The 17,748-nt window shown below is 32.0% G+C and overlaps 3 protein-coding genes across 8 annotated transcripts; 2 read left to right on the top strand and 1 right to left on the bottom strand.

Annotated features, from left to right (window-relative positions):
* Positions 1-4,800: 4,800 nt before the first annotated feature.
* Positions 4,801-9,146, top strand: LOC113871972 (zinc finger protein GAI-ASSOCIATED FACTOR 1-like). Of its 2 annotated transcripts, XM_027509077.1 has the most exons (4): positions 4,888-5,291; positions 5,460-5,564; positions 6,551-6,947; positions 7,796-9,071. In XM_027509077.1, exons 2-4 carry the CDS (start codon positions 5,528-5,530, stop codon positions 8,739-8,741), a joined length of 1,380 nt encoding a protein of 459 aa, XP_027364878.1. In that variant the 5' UTR covers positions 4,888-5,291; positions 5,460-5,527; the 3' UTR covers positions 8,742-9,071. The 2 variants fall into 2 exon arrangements, with proteins under 2 accessions (XP_027364877.1, XP_027364878.1); XM_027509076.1 differs by lacking the exon at positions 5,460-5,564 and having other exon boundaries at positions 4,801-5,291; positions 7,796-9,146.
* Positions 9,147-9,748: 602 nt separating this feature from the next.
* Positions 9,749-13,432, top strand: LOC113870829 (psbP domain-containing protein 7, chloroplastic). Its single transcript, XM_027507321.1, has 3 exons — positions 9,749-10,273; positions 10,373-10,583; positions 10,911-13,432. Exons 1-3 carry the CDS (start codon positions 9,985-9,987, stop codon positions 11,227-11,229), a joined length of 819 nt encoding a protein of 272 aa, XP_027363122.1. The 5' UTR covers positions 9,749-9,984; the 3' UTR covers positions 11,230-13,432.
* On the bottom strand, positions 10,578-17,311 carry LOC113870828 (lysine-specific demethylase JMJ25). Of its 5 annotated transcripts, XM_027507319.1 has the most exons (14): positions 16,450-17,282; positions 16,229-16,371; positions 16,052-16,151; positions 15,811-15,943; positions 15,679-15,733; positions 14,918-15,557; positions 14,694-14,798; positions 14,469-14,567; positions 13,519-13,935; positions 13,339-13,411; positions 13,041-13,126; positions 12,221-12,340; positions 12,010-12,080; positions 11,452-11,795 (listed from the first exon to the last, which is right to left on the bottom strand). In XM_027507319.1, exons 1-14 carry the CDS (start codon positions 16,990-16,992, stop codon positions 11,696-11,698), a joined length of 2,685 nt encoding a protein of 894 aa, XP_027363120.1. In that variant the 5' UTR covers positions 16,993-17,282; the 3' UTR covers positions 11,452-11,695. The 5 variants fall into 5 exon arrangements, 4 of the variants coding, with proteins under 4 accessions (XP_027363117.1, XP_027363120.1, XP_027363119.1 ...); XR_003505693.1 differs by having other exon boundaries at positions 10,578-11,795; positions 13,041-13,141; positions 14,469-14,798; positions 16,450-17,308; XM_027507316.1 differs by having other exon boundaries at positions 10,779-11,795; positions 14,469-14,798; positions 16,450-17,311.
* Between the last annotated feature and the right edge of the window lie 437 nt (positions 17,312-17,748).

Below are 17,748 nucleotides of genomic sequence, written 5' to 3'. Positions count from 1 at the left end.
TTTAATTTTTAACAGTATCTCTCGGACACTTAGATGCATTTTTTAATATTATTGTTAGCTTTCTCAATTTTTATGTGATAAAACTTATACTAATTAATATAGGATAATTTTTGTAAATTATTTATTTATTTATTTATTTGAGATATCTCTAATCTTGGATCTGTACTCGCAGGACACGCATATGAAAAAGAACGTAAAGGACGGAGGACAGCACGTTAGATGGAATAGTCACTTTCTTTGGTTCTTTGAAAGTGGCATATTAATTTGGTGAACGAAATTTAAAAAAGAAAAAAATGGTCATTTTCAAAAGGAGAAGTGAAGATAGACACAAAAGCAGGAGCCAATAAGTGGTTCAATATTACTCATAATGTACCAAAAAGGCATACGCAGAGCTGCGGTTCCAAAGTCCCATCAATATGAAACATAATTACTTCCTATGAGAGTGAAAAACCATTGAGTTATGCTCTCTTTACCCATATATCATAAATGTTGTATCATTTTTCAAAAATATAAAAGTTTTATATAAATAATTTCAAACAAAAAATATAAATATCTTAGTTTCTTTTTATGTGTGCATAGATATTCTTTTCCCCTTTAGAGTTGAAAATATTATGTGATCTTTAACTTAGGAGAAAAATAAAACAATATGTTTTTTGTTTTCTTACTTCTTTATAATAATGAAACGAAATAAAAATCACACACACTTATAATTTTCATATTATCAATTAATTAAATAACACCTAAAATATGACTTATAAAATAATCGAAACTAGTAATTTTAATGATATAATAATTTATGATTAAGTACTGATAAAAATAATATTTACATTGAAAATTTTTAATTGATGGACAATATAAAATTTGTATATTGTATATCAAAATTAAAATTTTCAATTATTATTAAAGATTAATATGATTAAATTTTGAAATTTCATTTTATTACTCCTAAATCTTAATTTTTGTCAATCAAATAATATTTATAACTACCATACTAGACTGTGGATAAGTATGTATAATTTATTTAATAATTTTAAAGTTTAAACTATTTTTTATTAAATTTGATTCAACTTTTTTAAAAGTTTATATTAATTATTAAAATTATTATTATTATAGGTCAATATGATTAAATTTTGAATTTTTTATTTTTTTAATCTTTATTTTTATTAATCAAATATTATTTATAATTAGAAATGGAAGTGGATTTTGCATTAAATATGTTTGACTTATTTAATAATTTTAAAATCTAAATGTAACTTATTATTATATATAGACTTTATTTTTTCCACATTTTTAATAGTTTACTTTGTATAGAAATATTTGATAGATCATTAAACTATCAAACTATTTAAATAAATTTATATTTTTTAAAAATTATAAAATATATATTTATTATTATAAAATTTATAGATTTATTTATTTTAAAATTTCTTTATTTAATATAATATTATAAATATATTATAATTTATGTATAAATTTTATTTTATATAATTTATGAAATTAGTAAGTCTTAAATAGATTAATCTATATATTTAATATTTTTAAATTTTAAATCTAACTTATTTAATTAATTAAATCTTTTTAAAATGATAGAATTTAACATTTTACTTAAATAAATTGAGTTTTAAACAAGTTAAGCTATAAACTTTGTTAAACAATTTTACGTATTTTTATCTCTATTTATAATTAATAAAATAATATTAATATACATAATATTTTAAGATTTATTCAATAATTAAGATGAGAAAATAAGATAAGATGATTTAAATTTATTTTTAATTTAATTTTCATCTATATTAATTTATTTTTAATTTTTGTCTAACAACTGAAAATAATAGCTTATCCTATTGAATTATCATATTTTATTCTTATAATTTAAATGTTTATTATAAAAAACTTATGAGGTGGAAAACATTAAAATTGGATAAATTTTTTCTTTTTACTTTATACTTTATGTTTTTTTTTAAATCATTATTTTGAAAAAATAATTTTAATACTTGTTATAAAAATAATATATGAATGTTTTTAAATAAAAATATTTTCCTTATTTTATAAAGATATTTTTTTATAATTTATTTTGTTTTAATAAAATTTTTGTCAAAGGAAATTAACAGGAAAAAAATTAAAGAAAAAATTATCATTTAATATAAAAAATTTGATATTATATGTACACAAAAGTGATATATATATATATATATATATGAGTTTTTTAAAATTTATATTAATTTTGATAAAATAATAATTTTGTGATTTAAATTAATTTATATATTATTTTATAAATCTCTATCCTATTATTTTTATAGAAAATATTTTTTACATTAATTAATTAAATAAAAAATGACAATAGATACTGTCAAATATATAACCAATTACGTGATATATATATATATATATATATATATATATATATATATTCAATAACAGTAGTTAAAAATTTAAAAATGAAAAAAATAAGTTTAAAATAATAGAACTATATGATTAGAAAATATTTAAGATATATTTAGACGAGAAATAAAATAAAAAAATTAAAGTAAAAATGATAAGACGATAAAAAAAAATAATATGTAATTTAGGTGAATTAAAATAAAAATATTTATTTAAATTAATTTAGAAAATATAAAAAATGAAATTATATTAAAAAATTTATAAATTATTAAAAGTTTAATAATTAAAAATGAAAAAGCCTATATCTTTCATTCTTAATTTAAATATATTATATATGAAATATTTCTTTCATATTGATTAATTAAATAAAGAATATATATATATATATATATATATATATTGACGGCCAAAATGGATATTGAATATATATAATTCAATAGAAGTAGTTAAAAGAAAAATTATAAAGGATAACAAGAAAAAAGAGTTTGACATAACCCAAATCTACCATCAGGTGATATAAGTAACTTATGTTCATGGCTTTTTCTTTTTTTTTCGTTATTATTGAATTCTCATCACTGAACTTCTGTAAGAAAGATTTAAGATGTGTTCGAACGAGTAGTAGAAAATTTAAAAATTAAAATGTACTATTTAAACGAGTTTAAAAAATAACAGATCTTTATATATTTGAATGAATAAAAATAATAAATAAATTTTATTATAATTTTTAATAAAAAATTTTGAACAATTTATATTTTAAAAATATATAAATATTATTAAATTTTCAATAATTATAAATAAAAACGGCCTATGCTTCTCCTTCTCAATTTAAGAATATTTTATTTTAGATGGACTCTGGAAAAATTATCTTCCTCTTGCTTCTTTTCATTTAAATATTCAAATTATTATTTTTATTACTTTCTTCCCTCTTCACTTCTCTTCTTCCAACCAAATAAACCCTTAATTTTGCTTATTATTATTAAATAATTGAGAAGCTTAACATAATTTGAGTATCCGTTCATTTAAGTAATTGTTATGTTTCTCTCTCTCTCATTTTCATGGTAGTAATGTCATATTTACTCCTTTCATTTTAATTTTAATTCTAATTCTAATTCTACTACCTACGCTTTTATAAAACATTATTATATTAATAGACTATCATTTTTAAAGAAAGAAAGAAAAATTTAAGGCCAATTGTCACACGCCATTACTAAGCATATTCGAAGTTAGATCAAATTACAAAAAAGCCCCACATTTGAAATTTAATATCAAAATTACCCCGGACTCTTCTGACCCATCGGAAATTACCCCGAACACACGTGAACAGAAGAATTTTTGTATTATTATGGGGTCATTTTCGAGAATGATTCGATCAGAATCCACCCGTGACTAGGTAAGGTCAAATTCGTAATTACATTCTCTAGGCGGCTGAGTCTTACTAATAGTGGCATTTTTGTTGTTTCGCTTAAAGGACAAGGGCGTTTCCGTAACAATAGTTTTCTCTTTAAAATATCCTCAGAAGCAGACAAACTTTCCAACTTGAAGCTCTCGTCCTCTAGCAACGTCAAATAAATTAAACTTTTTAAAAGACAATCACAAGTGAAGTACCCATAATACCCTTTTTTATCCTTAATAAGAAGGAATATTTATAAATATTCTCTTTCCCTCTTCAACATAAGTTGATTCAATTAACCATTTTAACATAACAAAAAATAATGTGAATTTCTTCTTTAAAAAAACCTGGGTTCGGTATACGGGAATCAATTTACGTGCATTTGAATCTATTTATAGTATATTTTGGATAAAGTTCTCATCACTATTTTAACACATGTTTTCATGCACTTCTAAGCAGAAGGAGCTTTATTAATTTTTCGGTCTCTCTAATACTCTCATATTGTTGGCAAAATTTAATGCAATTTAACAGTTAATAGTTGATATAATTAAAGCAAGTTATAAGTTAAATCTTTTATCACAACTAACTAACATAATTAATATTAAAATACGTGATTGTACATCTACTCACGCAACGTAGTTATTTATCACTAAACCATCTCTGATTTGAGAAAGACATTGACTGTTGAGTCTTCACCCATTTTTCAAACAATGTGTGTGATAATTATTTTTTGAGAAAATTTCTTGTATATTATAGTTTTTCTTACGCCTAATAAACGTAAGAGAATTTTCAAGAAATGATATTAGAAAACTATTTTCTTCCATGAGCATATATTGGTATTTCAATTGTTATCTTTAAGTAATAAAATATTGTGAGGATGCCGTAAGTAGCTAATTATACATAAACACGGAAAAATAAGTGAAGGGCTTTGTTCTTAATATTAAACAATGCCAGGGGCATATGTATATACAAACAACAGTGCCTCAAAGAAGTATAATATATAATTTTTTATTACAATGCAAATCCAAAGCCTTGTTCTTGTATTCTTGTGCCAGCAAGCACCCTCGTCTCCACACCATAAAAGGAGGAGAGTTTCCTGGTTTTTGTCTTCCTCTAGTTGCACAAATCCCATCTTTTCTGTTTCACTTACCTCTCTTTTTTTTTTCCTTAGTTTTTCTGTAGAAAATTAATCTTGCTGCAGCTAGCTAGAGAGCTGCTGCAACAAGCTTAGTGAGACAAACACTTGTTTGTAAATTAAATAAAGTGAACATTTTCAATAGATTCTTCTCTTTTCTTTGGCTACCTTCAATGTCAAACATCACAAGCTGTGATAGTGGAAGCTTCTCTACAGAGAATACCAGAGAAGATGCACTTAAACAGCAACAAGAGATGCTTGGCCAGTTCCATAGTCCACATTCTCATACTTCAACAACAACAACAAATAACAGCAATGGTTCCAACAATAATTCACAACCACCTGCACCTGTTAAGAAGAAAAGGAGCCTACCAGGAAATCCAGGTTACTTTTCTAACAATCATCTCGGAAAAATTGACTCTTCCACACCCCCATTAACAAATATATCGATCTTAATTTTCTTTTTCCTTTCTCCTTATTTTTTGCTTTCTGAATATGTAAATAGTTTAAGTAACACTTTCTAATTATTGGTTTTGCAATTACTTTTTGTAGATTTAAACGGACAACCAAATTAAAGATGCAACCATAGATGAATATTAATTGTTATCCATGGCCTGCACATGTTAATTCCTACAATACTTTATAACAAAAATTCTGGTATATTTCATTTACATACATTATAAAGTACAGCATATATTTCTTCACCCGTCTCTTTGATTCTAAAATTGAAATAACGATGCCTAGTTTGTTGAATATTTGCTCAAAATGGGCTTTTATATAATAAATAATAATAATAATAATATCCCACAAAAGGTCTACATTAAATTTCTGGATGATGACATGCTTAATTAATTAGAGTACATTTAATAAAGATATTCTATAGGCTCCATCAAATTAAGAGGATAAGGGTCGATCTGTTAGAAGTCATCTTCCTTGTAAACGGAGACAAGGATCTGGGGATGTTTTAAGCCCGAATTTGATTGCCAAAATGATGAATTATTGGAGAGTAATTAGTAGGCGAAGAAGCTCAATTATTGCCTTTGCAGGGGTTTACAATCATTGCTGTTCACTGTTGACTTTGCTTGACTGCTAGTTCTTCTCCTGTTTCCTTTGATTTTTGTTTTACAACTGTTTCACGGTAAAGGACCATATCATATACTTTCGATATCAAATATCTCTTGCTTTCTCCCTCTTTATGTGGTGCTGTGTTTGTGTGTTCTCTTGTGTTTGTTTCCTAGTGTGTCTGTATCTGGAAGATGTGTCAAAATAAAAAATAAATAAAATAAATGAAAGGGGTGGACGAGACAAAGAGAGAGAGGAATTGGAGTTTCAAATTATATATATTCAATCTTTCTCTTTTTTCTTTTTTTTCATTCTTCTTATCTTCGTGGCCGTGTGAACAAAGAATCCGACATCACACATTTTTCTTCTTCGTTATTATACTTATTATTACACTTATATATCTTCATTTTGTAGGTTTTTTTTTTGTCACTATCTTCAACCAAATATATCCATTGAAACAACTTGAAATAAATATTTTATGTTTGCTTTGGGTGCATAATTGAACACTAATAATTAAATGGTAAGAAATATGCATTATATAGTCTAATCTGTTTAATTAATTAGTACTCGGGCGTGTGCAGATCCAAGTGCTGAAGTTATAGCTTTATCACCAAACACACTCATGGCCACGAACAGGTTCATATGTGAAATCTGCAACAAAGGGTTTCAAAGAGATCAAAACCTTCAGTTGCACCGGCGGGGTCACAATTTACCATGGAAGCTTAAACAAAGAACCAGCACAGAAATTCGAAAGCGGGTTTATGTTTGTCCAGAACCTTCGTGTGTCCACCACAACCCTGCAAGAGCACTGGGTGATCTCACTGGCATCAAAAAGCACTTCTGCAGAAAGCACGGCGAGAAGAAGTGGAAATGTGATAAGTGTTCAAAGAAATATGCTGTTCAGTCTGACTGGAAAGCCCATTCAAAAATCTGTGGTACAAGGGAATACAAATGTGATTGTGGAACCATCTTTTCCAGGTTGATACACACGTATATAAAACTTCTACGTAGTATTATTTATGGATTTAATTGTTCTATAAGATAATGATGACAATTTATTTATAAAAATAATATAACTTTAATATAGTATTTTAATTATATTAGTTCATGAAATTATTTAATTCATATGATAAGTTAGACAAATACATTATTTACATGAAATTTGACTCATCAATATTCGTTCATAGTTCGTGCACAAGTTGCATGCAGCGGCTATATATATCCTTTATAAATTAATATTTAATTGTTACGTGGAGGTCTTTCTTTGACCACACACGTTCTTGTTGACTTGAGTAATGTGTTACTTGCCATCTTTGAATTCATTTTTCGTAAACTTTTCTAGGATAGTTTAATTGTCAGTTTTGAAAATTTCTCTCTGGTTGACGAACAAACAAGTAGCATCTACATATGTTTTTTGCATAAAGAAAATATATATAACTAAGTCTTCTAGTCTAAAGGGTTAGTGTGCGCGTGTGTATACATGTATATTAAATTTTATCATACATGGGACAACTTTTTGTTTTTTGTTTTTTAAGTTTATATATATATATATATATTGTTAATTTTTTATTTGTTTCAAACAACAAAGTTCTAAATTTATTTGGTTCAGTCAAAGATTCCTGGTCCAAGACACTAAATTATTAATCTTATATTTGATAATAATGCTCATGCATGGTCCCATGAACAATTATATATATATATATATATATACTTGGCAATATTTATTTACAGCTCATAACATTCTCCAACCTGCAGTCTCTTTTTCCTTAATGCATGTCTCATGATCAATAACTTATTGCATGCATCATATTTACTTAACATTGCAGAAGAGATAGCTTCATTTCGCACAGGGCTTTCTGTGATGCACTAGCTGAGGAGAACAACAAAGCCAATGAAGGACAATTGTCAAAGATAGGTTCAAACATGCAATGCCAACCAATACCAAACCTCGTTTCCTCATTACCACTCAACACCAATATTCCCAACCCACAAATTGGTGGCGCCTCGAAATTCAACCATTCTGATCACAAGCATCCACTTTCACTGCCACAAGAACTCATGCCAATGCCTTCAGCAAAACCCTTCAACAGCAACATGCCGGGGAACTTGTTCACAAGAAGCCTTTCATCCACCTCTTCTCCCTCTCTTCAACTAAGTTCAAACATGTTCGAGGAAAACGGGCTTCACTTAGCTGCAGGTTCGCCACACATGTCAGCCACTGCGTTGCTGCAAAAAGCTGCACAAATGGGTGCAACAGTGACGGAAAAAACCTTTGCAACAAACATGGCACCGCCATCATTTGGTGTGGTGCAACAACAACAACAACCAAATGGGCAATCCTTCATGAACCAGTACATGCACAATGGCCAACACGATATCAATATTTCTGCTCAGTATACTAATTTTGGTGCAAATGGAATGGGAGGAGGAGGTGTTGGAATGAATGGTGTGGATATGTTCAACGCAATATTGGATCAAAGCAAGGCTTTATCGAAGATCATAGAGCAAAACAGTAGAAGCAATAGTGGAGGACCAACAAACGGTGGGTCAAGTAGTGCCATTAACATTGGTGGAACCAAAGGAAGCGGAGATGTGACGACTCTTGACTTGTTGGGGATAGGAGGAGGAGGAGGAGGAGGTGCTGCTGCTGCACATGGAAATTTCTATGGTGGTACGCAACAAGCAGAAAGTGGTGCAGCAGATGAGGTTTGGAGAAATTGGTCGAGTAAGAATGCGGGCTTTGAATCATTTTCAGCAACAAGCAGCATTTGAAAAGAACCAAGGAATAATAGTCAACCTTTTAGAGGGTGGAATTTTCAGCTGAGTTTGGTCGTTATGTGCTTGTTTTTCTTTAACTAATCCCCCCTTTCGGCCATATATAGTATACAAGTCGTGGAAGAAATCCAAAGTGTCTTTCTAAAGAGGAAGGCGCATTAAATCATCGATAGTGGTCGATTTTACCATGACAAGCTAGCCAGTGTAACAGTGTACACTTTAATTTGGTCCCATAAATTGAATGTGTTCCACTGTTGAAATTTATGGCAAATCATTAAGAATTCCCTACTCATGCACACTGAGTTTATGTTATATACTCCATCTATTTTTTTTCTAACTTTTATGTATTTTATAATATCAAGAATATAATTCTAAATATAAAATCATGTTAACTGTTTTATGAGAATTAAAAAAATATATAATTAATTTTATTAATGAATTAATTTATTAATAATTTATATTTAAAATTATTAGGACTCGTTGTCTTCCTTTTTTTCACTTAATTAATTACTGTCTCTATTAAGAATAATTTTATTAATTAATTAATGCAGAAAACAACTTGCATAGAGTTTTATAAAATGAATTGTGATAGTTTTTTAAAAACAGTCTTATATCTAGGATTAGAGGTAAAAATTTTATTTTTTATTTAAAAGAATATGTTCATTATTAAGTATTACTTACCTTGATGATTATAGTTTCTTTTGTAAGAGATGAATTATCAATAATATATGTTTAAAAAAAAGATAATTCAATCTGATAAGTACCTTTTTCAATAGATGTTAAGACAATTAATAATTATTTTTTAATTCGTTTGTTACTGATAAAATGGCAATTATTTCATAATGAAATGTATATTATAAATATTAAGCGGGAAAGCATATCATGTGAGATTAATTTTGATCATGTAAACTAAAATAAATTTTCAAAATTAGATTTAAGTTAAATATTTTATACTTGAAGATTATTTTTTTTTCTCATAACTCAATTAAGTACAGTACACAAAAGTGGCTCTTGATTACCTGAAGGAATGAGAACCACAGAAGGCAGATAAGAGCTATCCCACTCCATTACCATCAAGAGCCACAAACGGGCCACACACAAACACGTGACGAACCAGAAACCACCAGTGGATTATTCTTGTCCTAGACTTGGAGATTAGACCTGCAGGAAGGAAGAGGTTGCTTAAAGGGGCCAGGAAGTAGGGACAAGTAGAGTCGACAAGTGCTGGGTTAGTGAGTATATGGGGATGGCAGTGCAAGCCAGGTTTAGGGCATGCAACCGAATTCGCATAGAGGGAATGAATGGAGGGCCATCTCCGGCGGAGGAATTTGCACCGTTAGCCACCAAGTTCCAGAGGCGCCTTCTTGTGGGTGTTGGATCAGCTTCACTTGTAGCTCTGGGTGCAAACTTTGGTGGCATCACCAGTTTTCTTCTCGGTTTGTCGCCACAAAGTGGCCGTAATCTCAAGCTCGACGTGCTTTATCCCATCGCTGGCTACAGCCGTTGCTTTGAAACAAAGGAAGGATTCGGTAATATATATAATTCACCTTAAAACTTCATTATATAATATATTTAAAAACGCCAATGAAAAAGAGTCTTTTTTTTTGTCATTGTATTTGGATTATCAGAATTCCTATACCCAGCAAATTGGGTTGGAGATCAGACGGTGCTGTATCGAGCTGCTAAGAAAAGAGAGATGGAACGATCATTGGATCCTCCTCCCCTCAATGTACGGCGACGTTTTAGCATCAATGAACCGGTTGTTGCATTTGGTCCACCCGGTTCCAATGGCGAACTCAATGTTAGTGTCATTGTTTCAACCGTTGCCCAAGACTTCTCGTAAGTACGACTAATAACTACATTGCTAGTAGTATCACACATGCCCCCTCACTTACTTTGTTTCCCACCAATGTTGTTATCCGACTAAAAGAATGATATGTTAATAATAAAGAAAAAGATAACTTTTCACTTTCTCCTTGTTTTTTTGGTCAACCAGTTTCTCTTTTAAGTGGAAAGTGTCGGGTCCCAAAATAACATAAAAAATAAATGACTAATAAAAAATAGTTTATCGATCACCTGTTTCACTTGATAAACTCCTTTTCATAATTATACTAATAATTAATAAAAGGAAGATTGACAACTTGAATTTCTAATCCTTTTCGGTAGGATTGAAGCATTTGGAGGCCCAGATGAGGTGGGCGAAGCCGTTGTTCGACGCATAACAGGATCAGGGCAACGCCCTGAAGTTAAAGGCACATTGATAAAATCAAGTTTGAGGGAAGATTCCGTTAGAAATGTCAAATACTACGAGTTTGAGTTCAGAGTAGAGAGCCCCTCGTTTCGACGACACAATGTTTCCGTATGCTGCGCTCGCGGTGGTAGACTTTTTACTTTAAATGCTCAGGCACCTGAATCAGCCTGGTCAGAATTGAAGTCAGATTTCTACAAAATTGCTGATTCATTTGCACTCACCACAGTGTCTTAAAACGAATCCTCAATGTTTAAAGGCCAGACGCCAAAACTGGGGAAAATAAACTTCCCTCTTGTTTTTTAATTGCATGGCAACAGAGACTGACCCCTAAAATGAACCAATTTTAGTTTTTTGTGTGATCTATGGCCAGATCTTTTTTTTTTTTGTCCAACCTGTTGCCAGTTCTAAACCCCAAGCATTTCTTAATTTAACTACAAGGATACTACGACGGGCAAGCAGAAGCAAGTTCGTAAATATCACTTACATGTTTCTATCCAACTTTTTGAAATAAAATACAGATTTGAATTTTTATTTTTTTTCATTATATGACTCCCTAACATGTAACTATTATACACATAAATGATTACCTAGGTATTTGATCAACTACACTGAAACATCAACCCATAAAATATTGCTCAAATACAACTATTATAAACATAACCCCTTTCCTTGATTCAATGACCAAACTGAATGTGAAAATTCAAGCACAAGTAATCTGCCTCCGCTTAACCATCTTCTCATAATTCTCAGAAACCATAGCAGTTAAATGGGGGTCTCCATATCCGATCTCTGCACCAAGTCTGACAAAACAAGCCGTTTCACTATTTTAGGTAACAGTAAGGGGAAGTGTTGACGTTGGGACAATTATTATCACAAAAAAAAATGCCAAGGGATAGATAAGAACCATCAGTCAAGCAAAATAATTTGTTTGCCATTTCTAAGGACAAGGGCAGGCGGTTTGGTGTGTGTGCGGGGGAGATGCAATAACAAAAACAAGCGTGAAAATTTGCTTACTTTGGGTCAAGTACAAGTTTCTGAACTTCTTTGATTGCTGAACTTGCCGCATAGAGAGATATTTTGCCAATCTGCATAAATGTTGAAGAGAAGTACAACACGTTGTCAATACAGAAATTAAATGAAACAGAAGCATTTTAAGAGGAGAAAATAGGGATAGAAAAGTGGCAACGATAAAAAGCAAAGGTTAATTAAATGCAATTCTTCTGACCTCCAATACTTGGAGCTTTGCTTCATGTTCATTAGGGAGACAGCGGATTTCCTCTGCCAATCTTACAGCCTCCCCCAGGCTTTCCGGAGATAAGAAATCAAGGCCCAACTGAACATTGGACTGAAATATAGAGAGTGATTGTTTTTCATTAAACAAAATAATTTCCATTTAAATTCATCAAATTCAATATTCTACGATTATTGTAACAACTGGGTTGTAATGAATCTAGGCTCCAACCAAAGTAAATTAATAGTTCAGTCCAAAAAGAAATGAAATAAATCTAACTAAAGAAGCTTACAAAAAAAAAATATAATCCTTTTAGTTAAGAGAGTTCAGGCCTCAGAAAATTTAGAATAAATTACTTTGACCTTCATAAAAGCTTTTGCCTTTATAACATCTAATTGGTGTTATGTCCATATCAAGAGGCTAGGTAAGTGTAATCTGGGAAAAAGTTGGGAACATCAGCGTGATTACTCTAAGAAACATTCCATCTTTTGACAAAACAAACCCTTGAACTGGTACCTAAACACACAGCATTGTAATAGAAGCCCAAGCTCTTAACCTGTGATTGTGAAGTTCTTCCAACTAATGGGTCCGGGGTATTATTAACTTTGGGAAAGAGATCCCACCCAAAAAAACAATTTTTGATGTTAACGGAGGAGTCAAACTCAATAAATATAGTTGATAGATTAAGAATAAAAAACAGTGAACAAATAACGAGATGAAAATTTCAGCCTTTGTATGGTCAAGCAACAGATAAAAAACTATATAGGTCACACCAATTTACTATATGGAGTGAAGTCACAAGGAAAGAACTCACCTGAACATTCCTTGCTTGGAAAGGGCAACCAGCAGGAACAAATATAGCTTCCCCCAAATTCTGTTCAAATGACCAAGGCTCCACTCCTATTCAGGCAGGTACTAATCACATTAAAAGGGAAGATAAATAAAATTAATTATTTTCAGAAATCTCTAGGGTTGCACAAAATTTAGCACATCAGTACTAAGTTTTCTATGATAAACAGTACAAATGAGAAAATTGCTCTCAGATACTAAAATTAGGTCTCCTTATTGTTTCTCCTATGCCAGCAAATTAATTTCGATGATTTTTTACTTACCAAATTCTTCCTTCAACTTGATTTTGTGGTGTTTGTCAAGAAAAATAGCTCCCTCATAAAGAGGCGATGCAACCTTGAATCCAAAGATTACCATAAGCAATAAAAAAAAATCAAAACAAATGAATTAAACAATAAAAGGGGAAAGTAATGTAATTTTAAATGTTATTTTTAAAGACTTACAAATTCATTTACTATATCATATGACTTCTCAATTTCCTTCCAATGTGTTTTCAAATATTCAGTCACCTTTGGAACATCCTGCCGACGAAAAACATCCCAAAGAACTCCTGGATGTGTTCTCTCAGAGACATCTCCATTTTGTGTGAATGGAAGTTTACAGTTGACTATATTACCTTCAGCACTAGAATAAATTTCAAACTCTTGGTCCATAATTGATTTACTCTGGTTTGAATCCATATCCAGTCCATTACTTTTCGTACCAAGTGATGAATCAGGTGAACTCTCCCTCGAAGATATTTGAGGATCCCCACTAGATTCTTTTGCCTCAGATTCCTTAAAAGCTTTTGTCATCGTTTCAATTTTAGTTTTCTGCCAGTCCTTCATCTTCACTTCATTTGTATGAACCAAAAGGTACACCTGGTGAAACTCAGTAAATTCATTATTTGTTACTTTTACTCATAGCCCTTTCAGTCCTTTTCTTTCTTAAAATAAATCAAAATTCTGTTATTTCACTCTAGACTAACAGGGAAAACAGACAGAGAGAGAGCTTTAAAATACTAAACACAAATGTACAATATGTGCAGACTTTGGGTAAACAACCCACATGTTTGGACATTTGACTTCAAATAGCACATTATAATTTGTCACTAAGCACTTATTATTAACAACTTGCAATTAGTTACAAATATCAACAATCTGCATGTATTAATATGAGAAGTTAGACCATGATAAATGCGAAGCCAAACATAAATTGGCAATGAAGCATCAAATTTATATTCTTAAGACACTTAAGAAAAAATTATAAAGAAGGTGCAACATGTCCAGGAACCCAGATTACCGTCAAGTTGTTGTAAAATAATAACTGGCAGCTACTCAAACTCAAAACCATACCATTGAAGACAAAAAGATCATTTCTCATATCTTGGGTTAATGAGGATAAAGCAATATACCATGTCACGCATATTGAAGTGGAGATTTGTCACTGAATCACCTCTGCCAAGTTCATCACTAATCCCATGAGATATATATATCTTGGGTCCTACATCATTCTGCAAGGAGTAATGAGGCAATTTAGCTGCAACATTGAGAAGGCCCCACTTGGAGTGAATATACTGAAGTAAAGGTAGTTTGCTGATAAAGTCAGGTCTTTGGTACAATAGAAATTCTTCACATGCACTAGGTGAAGGCCAATCCTTCAACTTCAATAATTGTGGCCAACCATTTTCATGAATATGCCCTTTGGTGTATCCTTCCATGAATTGAGTAAGCTCTATATCAATCTGTCAAAATGAAAATAATAAAATGTAGCCATAATGTGGAGTAATTTAGTAAGACTGATGAACCAAAAATGCAGTACAATTCAATTGCCAAAAGAGAAGAGCTATAGATATATGTGTACCTCAGACCCATCTAAGCAATCTATGGCCTTAACCATTCTGTTTTCATCTCTCACTTTTTCATCTGATGTCTCTAGAACCCCTCTCCATATGACCATTGGATCCCAGCTTGATATGGATGACCCGTCAAAAACTTGCTTAACAATAATGGGTTCACCAGTTTTCCAGTGCTTTCTAAAATTGCCAATCCCATCAGTTTTGAGATCATCAGATGTTGGACAATAAAGATAATTATCATCACTATCTTCTCTATGAGAATATTGGCATAGTCTAAGAGCATTCAACTCGGCTTCTGGTGTATCATCAGCATTACTAATTCTGCAGCCACTAACCATTTCCTCTACATTTTTCACCAACTTTGCAACCCAGTTCATCTTGAAAATTCGGCTTAAATTTAATGATGAATAACCACAGCCACCATACTCCTTAGGGGGGCATGGAATACTTCTGTTGTCATTGGATCTCCAAAGAGGAAACTTACTTAATATGTTTCTATCAGAAGTTTTTGCTTGCTCTGTTTGGGGTTCTTTATTGAGATCTGCAGTTGCTTCTCGAAGATCTCGACAGCAATTAAGGCACAAGTCATATGAGCAACTTGGACACCGTCGATGATAATCAGTAATAGGTATCCTACAGAAATTGCTGCAAGAAAGCAAATCAAAATAAATAATGAGCCTTATACTATCTATGAACAAGGAACATGCACATGATGTTTCTGCACCCATTAAAACCACCAATTCCAAGATAAGTCTTATAAATGTACCAGCACATCTGCTCATCTGCATTCAACTTTGTCCTCGGAAGATCTATTTCAGCACCTGAGGATGACACCATTATTAAAACATGGCCATACACTCATTCACCAGACGAAAAGAAAAACACCAGAGGACCTTACCCCGCAACTTCTTTTCAAGTTCTACTTCAAAACACTGTTCACGATGGATCTGCTTCACCACAGGAAGCACCGACGACAGCAGCACATGGAGATACTGTAACTTATCCATAACAGGTATCTCACGTATTCGAACCTTAAATTCAGCAAAACCAGAAATTTCACTAATCGAAAGAAAAAATTACCTATGCTAAAGTTCAACGACACCCTTCATCAAATACTAAATTAGTAACTATCAAAATACCTTAATTGAATTATCACTTCGCAAGCAAGTTTTACAATTACATATTCCACGGCAAGCAGGACACATCCTCTGAATCTCATCCACTGAAAAGTCCGAGTACCTAAAAAACAAGTAGAAACCATAACAATCACCATCCAACTGAAACTGTTATCATCTTCACTAAAATTCCACACTCACCACGCTGATAAACAGCCATCACAGTATCCCCTCCTATCACACCGGAGGCACCAAGTAACTCGTTCTCTGTCATTCCTCCGGCACTGATGACAAGTTTGCCCGCCGGTGTCTCCAGAAGAACCGGAGGTTCCATCGGAATATTCCTGCAAAGTAGCATTCCAACTCATTACACACAAAAGAGATAAAACAATCCATCCGAATTAACCTAACACTCTACTCACAGTTGTTGCATTAGCATCCAAGCTCCTATGCGATCTTTTCTCCGGTGGAGAATCATAGGAGATCCAATTGTCTTCGTAGAGAGGCGCGTCGACATCAGCATCAGCATCAGCGTCAGCGTCAGCATCAGCATCCATGTCATCATCAGCGACGTTGCTGCGAGCGTGGAGCGCAGAGGAAGCTCTTCTGGAATCAGCTTCAGGCGTGTAACGGAACTGATTCTTAGAAACCTTATCTAAGAACTTCTTAGCGGAGTGGTTGATGGAGGAAAGAGGAACGTCGAAATCGTCGCTCTTGCTCTCCAAATAAATATCCGATTCGCCAAGCGACAGTGACTGAGACTTCCTCTTAGCTTTCTTGAGGTTAGCCCTCATAGCGGAATTCGCAGCTCTCTTCTTGGCTTGGATGTAGTGCTTCTCGCACACCGTCTTGTCCGGCATCGACATCGCCGTGCATCGCCATTGCTTCCCGTCGGATCTCTTGCACCGCAAGTCGTCGGGAATCCCCACATTCTCCTCGCCGTTCGTCGATCGCGCGTGGTCCATTTTCGGTTCGGAAAACAAACCCTAGCTTCGAGGACGAAGCACGAGGCTCGGGGGATGAAACCCTATTATAGAAGTGGAAGAGGGAGGCGGGGAAAGGAATTGAATAGCGATAGCGATTCGGCGAGTGAGTTGAAAGTGGCTCGGTGGTTGCTACGGCGGAATGTTCCAGAAATTGATGTTGCAGAGAGGGTAGTGTTGGGATGGAGAAAGTGTTGTGTGCGATAAGAATCGTGTGCAAGCTTACAGTAAACGGTGGCCTGCGGGGGGATCACCTTTCATGCGCCTGCAACTCGAACGGTAAAAAAGGGAATAAGGCAATAATAATAATAAATTATTGGTTTCATATATGTTTATTTATGATTTTTTTTTAATGGTTTCTGTTTGACATTTTAAGATCACTTTCATTAGTTGGGATTAGGATCTTCTTAGGATGTATGTATTATTAATGAATTATCTGAAGTACTTCATAGACCAAACTTAAAAAAAGACTAATAACAATAAATTATATGTTTTTTTTTTAAATTGTTATGAATTCGTTTTAATGATTTGTATTTGATATGTTAAGATCTATTAAGTCAGTTGGGATTAGGATCCTTTTTTTTTTGGGATTAAGATCTTGTTATGATACATTTAATGAGAATCATCTTAGTATGAATTTGTTTTAGTTTTTAATTTAGTGTTGTTTAATATAATAAAATATTTATTTTTAATTTTATTTAAACTAATTGAGTTAAAAATTAATTATATAATAATTTT

Source organism: Abrus precatorius, unplaced genomic scaffold, assembly GCF_003935025.1.
Source record: "Abrus precatorius isolate BTA unplaced genomic scaffold, Abrus_2018 Scaffold7, whole genome shotgun sequence".
Taxonomy (NCBI): domain Eukaryota; kingdom Viridiplantae; phylum Streptophyta; class Magnoliopsida; order Fabales; family Fabaceae; genus Abrus; species Abrus precatorius.
The sequence above is the reverse complement of the archived record's forward strand: the minus strand, read 5'-3'. Positions and strand labels throughout refer to the sequence as shown.